Below are 9168 nucleotides of genomic sequence, written 5' to 3' on the forward strand. Positions count from 1 at the left end.
TAAAGTGTCCTACCCACACAGTTCGCCCCTCCTGCTGACTTTAGTGACTGCCCTATCACCCGCTGTGCTGAGGGTGGGAGGGTCAGCAGCCAACTTCTTAACCTACCACCCGTCAGCACCTTCCACCACCCACCAAGACCCCTCAGCACCCTCCACGACCCACCACGACCCCTCAGCACCCTCCACGACCCACCACGACCCCTCAGCACGCTCCACGATCCACCACGACCCCTCAGCACCTTCCACGACCCACCACGACCCCTCAGCACCTTCCACGACCCACCACGACCCCTCAGCATCCTCCACGACCAACTACGACCCGCTAGACCATGCTGGTTCATCTCTACAGGCCTTACCATTGGACTCAACAGTCAAATTTCACCACTACTACTACACACCACCACCCACGACCTCTCACGACTCTCCCAGCTATACCTACGCCTCTCTACAAGCCAAATTCATCACATACGACCACTCAGCGCCTCCCACGACCTCTCACGACCAGCTGACGTATACCAACTCGTCTCAAGATGGTTTGGAAATGTCTTGTTGTGATAGCGAGGTCAACACAAACTTCACCAACTTCACCATCACTAGTAAGCATGAGTCTTATTTTGCTCCTGATTCTAAGTGGCTCTGGATATCCCGTGACGCCATTCTCTTAGCGATTTAGTTTGCCTATTACATCTCAGTATCCCTTTGTTTATATATTGATGCAATCTGGATCGATATCAAGGCCACATTAATAGTATGAAAGAGAATGTTAAGGTGTATTAGGAAAACTACATCGCTCAGTCTGCTGGTGTGGGCGTAGGTGTGGCAGTGGGAGTAGGAAATAAATAATGCTGGATAGACATTGATAACGTTGAGCCGCAACACAGAGAGGAAGAGGAGCGTTATATCTATACACGAGTACACCATCTTTTATCACAGTTCTTAGTCTGTCGTAATTATTTCTTCAGGAGGTGACTGGATGCGACTGCTTGACTTCTGTGAGGATGTGGGGATGCTCCTTCTTTTCGACCTTAATCAGTTTTACCGCAAGGGCGAAACTAGCGAGGAAGGAGAGAGGGAAGATATACATAATGCCTGGGATCCCTCCAATGCCCGCCTCTTAGTTCGCGACGCAGCTGCTAGAGGAGCCACCGTCGCCTGGCAACTGGGAAATGGTTAGTACAGTATTGTATGCCAGAGACGTTGTTCTAAATGATACAACGTTTGCCATACAGCTGCTGTTGTTGCTGTTGTTGTTGCTTTATTCCTGTCTGGCTGGGCAGACCCATTCACCACAAACAAGCAGCCACCTTCCTGGTGTAAACAGCACCTCGCCTTTTCACAAGGCGAGGTGCTGGGACAATGGAGGAGGCACTGCCTCCAAGAGGATGAGCTATGTATTGGAGATATGTAGGAGTAACAGTCACAGCCTGGACTATGACTGGTAAATGTGGCTGATTTCCCAGCCTGGGTGTTATTCAAGGCCAGCTTCCCGACCTTCACCCCACGTCACTCCCATGATAGCACTTCCTGGGTGGATGGTTACCACCCACTTACTACCTTTCTCGGTGGGTTAACGAGTACTTCACCTTGCCCAAGAGTGATCAGGGACTATGCAGGGCAGGGGTGCCCATCTGTCCTGAGCTGGACGCATGCTCCGTCCACACACCCAGATTGTTACTGTAAATTGATGGACCTGACATATCAACTTTATTATGTAACAATAGAGTTTTTGAGTTTTGTATCGTGGAGTTGTCTAAAATATCACATTTTTTTTTTTTTATACGACTTAAAATGGGTAACTGACCTACATGTGATTTACTCTTTCAGAACCCAACTCCTACAACCACAAGTTTGGTCTGAGCATTTCTGGTAAGCGAATGGCCAAGGACTACGATGAGCTTGAGAGTATGCTGAAGGAAGAGGGGCAAGGAGCTTTCTCACACGCTTACTCTCAGAATATCCTCTCTCACTCAAGCCCTAACTCTCACCGAGGCTCTAAATCTCACCCTGACTCTTTCCCTCACTCTGATTTTCTTCCAAACTCTTACTTTCGTCAAAATATCCACTATTACTCAAGCCCTAACTCTCACTCAAGGTCTTCTCACTACTTACACTCAGGGTCTAACTCAAAATCTCTCCCACACTCAAATTCTCAGTCTCACTCTCCTTCTCCGCGACATATTCACTTCTATCCAACCTCTAACTCTCACTCAAAGTCTAACTCTCACTCAAGCTATCACTCCAACTCTCCCCTACATGCAAGCTCTCAGATTTACTCATACTCACTCTCTAGACCTCACCCTCGTTCTAAGTCACACTCAAACCTTCACCGCCACCCACACCGACACCCACACCAACACCCACACCAACACTCTCACCCACACCCACACCAACACCCACATCAACACTCTCACCCACACTCTCACCCACACTCACATCAACACCCGCATTCTCACCCGCACTCACATCAACACCAACACCCACACCCACATCGACACCAGCACTCACACCCACATTCACACCCACAAGTACACCCACACCCACACTTACACCCAGTCATTGTTGGGCCAGAAGTGACGCGACCTAAGCAACATGTACCCAAACAAAGAGGCAAGTGTAAAATAGTGTAGTTGAAGAGATGGCAAGGTTTCATGATGTGCAATTGATGTGATAAGGGAAGTTGCGTGGTTTTCTGATGAGCATGTTTTTGTACTTAGTGTTTTGGTGCTGAAGTTAATATTAATTCTGTTATATGCAATTGTACTGGATGTTATGCAATTTGTGTGAGGGCAGGATAATGCAAACATAGTATTCATATAAAAAACTCTCTCTATCTGTCTCCGTGTTTCTATCTATCTATCTATTTATTCTTTCTTACCAGGTTCTGAGGCCATCAATAACTCATTACAGACCAACTCAGTGGATTACCTCAAAGATTTCCTACGCACCACCCACTCCAACCTCACCGCTCTCACTTGGCACCAGTGAGTTGAAATAGCATGTGTGAGAAGGAATCTGATTGTAGTAAGGAATAGAAAGAAAGGGGGGAGAGAGAGAGAGGTTGGGGAGAGGATAGAAAGGGAAGGGGAGGGAGAAGCGGGGAAGAGACGGGGTAATGAAAGTGACTGGGAGAGGGGAAGAGAGAGTGGAGAAAAGAGGAAGGGGAGAGGTAAAGAGAAAATGGAAAGAGGAGGAAAGGAAGAGGGGATGGAGAGTGGAAAAGGAAAGTTGAGATGGAGTCGTGCTGGTGTTTCGTCTTCAGTTATCTAGATGCAATGTAGTCAAGTGGTTAGAATGCGCCAGTCGAAGTGCTAGCCATAGAGTGTATAGGGAACCAATTTCTTGAGAGGGTGTTAAGTTGCGTTGTCAGGATTCCGAGGCCTTGAGTAGTGAGCGAGTGGGAGTGTGACCCCTTCAGTTCGGCAGATTTTGGCTAGTGTCTCATTCTATCAAGTTCCCTCTGGCTCCCTGGATCCTGCCTCACCTCATCCGATCGTGGGAAAGGAGGTCTGAATGATGATGATTTTGTGTCCTAAATACGTTTCAAAATTCGCCACTCTAATGCTGATGTTCCTAATTCTTTTCCTATTACTATCACACGTTTCTATCCACCTTCGCCTTCCACCACTCAGGTACTACTTAAACGGTCACACAGCTGGTTGGCGTGAGTTTCTGGACCCTGGCGTGATGGACCAGCTGGGGTGGGAGGTGGACCAGGTGGTACGGGTGAGGGACCAGTTGGCTCCACGTCTACCTGTGTGGCTTAGTGAGTGGACCAAAAGTATAGCATCATCATCATCATCATCATCATCATCATCATCATCATCTTCATTATCATCATCATCATCAATATCATAGATATTATTATTACTATCATCATCAACATGTGTGTGTGTATGCACCAACGCAAGATCGTGCTAGAAGAGTGAGAGAAGAGTTCTGGACAAATGTGGAAGTGTGCATGGAAAAGTTTGGAAGGAATGAGAGAGTGTTTTTGATTGGTGATATGAATGGTAAAGTTGGGAATGTGAAAGTGGATGGAATAGTTGGTGAGTGGGGTGTGCCTGCTGAGATAGATGAGAATGGGAGTGCGTTAGTGGACATTTGTGCTGGGAGGGGGTTGGTGATAGCCAATACCCTCTTCAGGCATAAAATGATCCACAGGTATACATGGCGAGTGATGAGAAGGGTGGGTGGTGAACTGAATGAAAGGAAGGCAATGATTGATTATGTGTGTGTGGATGAAAGGATGCGAAGATGTGTAAAGGATGCAAGAGTGTATAGAGGTTGGGGGAGTGGACTTTCTGACCACTACTTGGTGGTGGCCAGAATTAGAATGCAAGTAAGATGGAGGAATAGAAGAAGGGAAAGACGAGAGGAAGGAGTAGTTGCAAGGAGAGTGGAAAGGTTACAAGAGGATGAGAAAAAGGCAAAGTATAAGAGAGAAGTGGAGGAACGATTGGGCAAATATGAATTGGAGCAGATGGGAGACGTGGAAGGTGTGTGTAAGATATTTACAGAAGAAATATGTGCAGCATGTGATGTGGTGTGTGGAAGGAAGAGAAGACGGAGGGGGGTGCAAGGAACAGCGGGGTGGACTGAAGAGGTGAAACAGGCTGTGGCACAAAAGAAGAAAGCATACAATGAATGGATGAGAAGTAGGGGCGTGGAAGAAGTTGAGAGGCGGAAGAGAGAGTTATATGTGGAAAGAAAGAGAGAGGTGAAAAGATTAGTAAGAGAGAGTAAGAAGAGAGTGGATGAGGAATTTGGAAGGAATTTGAGTGTAAAGTGGAGGGACTGTAAGAAAATGTTCAGGAGAGAAGTGAAAAGAGTAAGACAGGGTGGAAGTGAAGTTAGCAGGGGAGTGAAAGATAAAAATGGTAGATTACTAGTGGAGAAGGGAGAAAAAGTGAACAGATGGAGAGAACACTTTGAGGAATTGTTGAACGTAGAGGATGGACGTAATGCGAGTATAAGTGGCTGAGGAATGGCTGGGAGAAGGAGGGAGGTGAGAAGACAGGAAGAAATCAGTAGGATAGAAGTTGTGAAAGCAATGAAGAAAGTTAAATCGGGGAAAGCCCCAGGAATTGATGGAGTGTGTGGTGAAATGCTGAAGCATGGGGGAGAGATAGTAGTAAAATGGATGTGGAAGATGTGCAGATTGGCCTGGGAGGAAGGTAGAGTCCCGGAGGATTGGAAGTCAGGTATAATTATTCCCTTGTACAAAGGAAAAGGGGAAAAAGAAGTGTGTGGTAATCATAGGGGCACCTGTCTTCTTAGTATAATAGGAAAAGTGTATGGTAGGATACTTATAGACAGAGTTAGAGAAAGAACAGAGAAATTATTTGGAGAAGAACAGGGAGGCTTTAGGAAGGGAAGAGGTTGTGTAGATCAGATATTCATTCTTAGATCTTTAGTGGAAAAGTTTCTAGAGAAGGGAAAGAAGTTGTACGCGGCTTTCATGGATTTGGAGAAAGCATATGACAGGGTGGATAGACAAGGATTGTGGAAAGTGTTAAGAATATATGGAGTAGATGGGAAGTTGTTGAATGCTGTGAAGAGTATGTACGATGGTGCGAAGGCTGCAGTGCGTGTGGATGGTGAACTAAGTGAATTTTTCTCTTTGAAAGTTGGTTTGAAACAGGGATGTGTCATGTCTCCATGGTTGTTCAATCTGTACATGGATGGGGTAATAAAAGAGGTACAAGGTAGGGTAGTGGATGTTGGAGTGGCCATGGTGAGAGAGGATAGTGTTTGGAAACTCCCTGTACTGTTGTTTGCAGATGATACTGTGTTGTTGAGTGAAGACGAAGGGGAGCTGCAAGGCTTGGTGGATGAGTTTGAGAGAGTGTGTAAGAAACGGAATCTAAAGGTGAATGTAGGGAAGAGTAAAGTGATGGTCTTTGAGAGAGGTGAAGTTAGTGAATGTACAGCGAGGTTGGATGGTGAGGAATTGGAAAATGTGAGTACGTTTAAGTACTTAGGTAGTGTGATGAGTAAGGATGGAGGTTTGGAGGGTGAAGTGCTTGAAAGGGTACAGCAGGGAAGAAAGGTTGCTGGTTCTTTGAAAGCAGTGATAAGAAACAGGGAAGTGAGCATGGAAGTGAAAAAGTTACTACATGACAGTATTGTGATACCAACTCTAACGTACGGAAGTGAAGCTTGGACATTGTTGGAAGGACACAAGTCAAGAGTGAGAGCAGTGGAAATGAGTTATTTAAGAGGAGCCTGTGGAGTCACGTGGAGAGACAGGCTGACGAATGAGGATATAAAGGAGCGTTGTGGTGTGGATGTGGATGTGATAGGAAGCGTTATGAGGAACACACTGAGGTGGTTTGGCCATGTGGAGAGGATGGAGGGTGAAAGACTGATGAAGAGAGTGTATGTGAGTGAGGTGGAGGGGGGAAGAGGGAGGGGGAGGCTGAGGGTGAGATGGAGGGATGGGGTGGAGAGGTATATGAGAGAGGGGGGTGTGAGTTGCGAGCAGGGCAGTGAAATGGCGGGGGACAGGGCGACTTGGAGGCGATTTGTTTGTGGCCACCCCAAACGGGATTGAGGCGTCTGGCAATAGATAGATAGATAGATAGATAGATAGATCATCAACATTTGACTTGGAGGGAAGGAGTAAAAGAAAGAGAGTGTAATTGTGTGTGTGTGTGTGTATATATATATATATATATATATATATATATATATATATATATATATATATATATATATATATATATATATATATATATATATATATTATATATATATATATGTGTGTGTGTGTGTATGTGTGTGTGTATGTGTGTGTGTGTGTGTGTGTGTGTGAGAGAGAGAGAGAGAGAGAGATGGACTCAAACTGGAATATGTATCTGATAAATTTCAGTGGTTCTGTTTCAGCTGAGAGTGGATCAGCGTACGGTGGAGGGGCAGAGGGATTGAGCGACACTTTCATAGGTGGGTTTCTGTGGATGGACAAACTTGGGCTGGCAGCTGTGAAAGGGGTTGATCTCGTGGCTCGTCAAACTCTCTACCAGGGAAAGTATGCACTCCTCGACCCCAAGCTTGTGCCCTACCCGGTGAGTTAGTTCGTTCGTGTAAAATGCTAGAAAATGTGCTAGAGATGTAAAGAAGGAGGGAATTTGGAGGAGGAGGAGGAGGAAGAACAGAAGGAGGAGGAGAAGGGGGAGGAAGCTGTCCTTTCACCCTTCTTCGTGACTAGCACCCTATTGTCAATCTATTCAACTCTGTATTCACGACAGGGAGATGGCAATTTTAGACCAAGTTACAGTAAACACAATATAGTGCTTGATACCCTTTCCATAGCACTTCTTCGTGACTAGCACCATATTCTAGCATAAATCTATTGCCACAGCTCAGCATTCAAGATGAAGAGATTGCAATTTTAGGCCAAGTTAGAGTGAAAAGAGTTTAGAAACTGTATCCTGCCTATCAACCTCTCTCCACAGGACTATTGGCTGTCTGTGCTCTATAAGAGGTTGGTGGGTGAGAGGGTGTTAAAACTGAACCTCACTTCCACCTTACCATCCCTTCGTCTCTACGCTCACTGTCTCAAGTCCTCCAGTCCACATACGCAAGGTAAAGCTTTGTTGTAGTAGTAGTAGTATTATAGTAGTAGTAGTGTTCATGGTATTTGTTTTAGTAATAGTAGTAGGAGCAGTAGCAGTAGTAGTAACCCCAGGCTCATCTGAACGTGAACCCAGTGGACTGATTGCCCTCCTTCTGCAGTCCACCATCATCCTTTTGGGGGATAGGGAGGGGACTGAGGGACGTCTGTATAACCGAGCAGCTCCACAGCCTGCTTATATCGGTGCCACCACGTGAAGGCGAATGATGATATTGATGATGATAATAGTGATGACAATGATGATGAGAATGACAGTGATAGTGATGATGATGATAATAATGATAGTGACGATGATAATGATGATGATGATGATGGTAAAGATGATAGTGATGATGATGATGTTGAAGATGATAATGATGATGGTGAAGATGATAGTGATGATAGTAGTGATGATGATGATGATGGTGAAGATGATAGTGATGATGATGATGAAGCTATACTTTCCTCCCACAGGCGGGGTGGTGATATATGGAATGAACTTAGACTTGGAGAAGAGTGTGAGGGTGGTGATCGGGGGGGCCTTGGTCTCCTCTCCCGTCTTTCAGTATCTCCTACACGCACCCCTCACATCAGGGTTAGTGTCTAGCCTTGTCTTATTATTGATGGAGTGAGGGATTATGGTTGTTGATTCTCTCCCCCCCCCTCTCTCTCTCTCTCTCACACACACACACACACACACACACACACACAACTCCTGTAACACGATCCAACTATCTCTTTACGGTCACACTCAGTACAATCTCTCTCTCTCTCTCTCTCTCTCAGGTTCTGAAAGTAAGACCACAACAAAACTAAGATCCTATTATGCCTAAGACCACAACAAACCTTAGATCCTACTATGCCTAAGACCACAACAAACCTTAGATCCTACTATGGCTAAGACCACAACAAACCTTAGATCCTACTATGCTTAAGACCACAACAAACCCAAGTACCTCATATACTAAAGTCAAAACATTCTCTTCTTCCACCCAGGGACGTGAACCTCAATGGCAAGGTTCTAAAAGTGACAGATGATGGTTCTCTACCCCCCATGAACCCCACACCCCTACCCCCAGGCGCCTTCACCATACCACCGGCTTCACTCGGGTTCTGGGCACTCCATTCAGCTCGGGCCCCAGCTTGTCTGTAAATGGTGAACACTTTTTAAATCTGTCTCCATTACATTTGTCAAAGATAGTTTATTTTTTTGTATTTTGCATTTCAGTATTCTAATTCTGTGAAATGTTTGATAGGTGTAAGTTATGAGGTGTGATAAAGAGGGTGTGAGTTGGAGAGAGTATCCTGTTGGCTGATAGGGTGACAGAGGCGATCCGTCTGTGGCCACCCCTTCTGGGATTAAGGCGTCTATGGCCTTGTATGCACAGACAAGCAGACAGATAGATTGATACACAGACAGACAGACAGATAAACAGACAGGCATCAGGCAGATAATGAGACAAATACAGGCAGACAAACAGAGAAGCAGGCAGGTAAACAAACACAGGTAGATAAACAGAGAAGCAGGCAGGTAAACAAACACAGGTAGATAAACA

At 45.6% G+C, this 9168-nt stretch overlaps 1 protein-coding gene across 1 annotated transcript in view; it reads left to right on the plus strand.

Annotated features, from left to right (window-relative positions):
* The window catches only part of LOC145398084 (heparanase-like), a 12653-nt gene extending 3888 nt beyond the window's left edge, over positions 1 to 8765 (plus strand). The window contains exons 3-11 of the mRNA XM_080271039.1: positions 22 to 596; positions 963 to 1169; positions 1825 to 1989; positions 2879 to 2981; positions 3630 to 3763; positions 6886 to 7064; positions 7455 to 7584; positions 8087 to 8207; positions 8609 to 8765. Of these exons, the coding sequence (XP_080127165.1) occupies positions 22 to 596; positions 963 to 1169; positions 1825 to 1989; positions 2879 to 2981; positions 3630 to 3763; positions 6886 to 7064; positions 7455 to 7584; positions 8087 to 8207; positions 8609 to 8765 (1771 nt within the window). The remainder of the gene's footprint in view (positions 1 to 21; positions 597 to 962; positions 1170 to 1824; positions 1990 to 2878; positions 2982 to 3629; positions 3764 to 6885; positions 7065 to 7454; positions 7585 to 8086; positions 8208 to 8608) is intronic.
* The last annotated feature ends 403 nt before the right edge of the window (positions 8766 to 9168 follow it).

Source organism: Coenobita brevimanus, chromosome 44 (assembly GCF_032717465.1).
Source record: "Coenobita brevimanus isolate Jiangsu-jjx chromosome 44, ASM3271746v2, whole genome shotgun sequence".
NCBI lineage: Eukaryota > Metazoa > Arthropoda > Malacostraca > Decapoda > Coenobitidae > Coenobita > Coenobita brevimanus.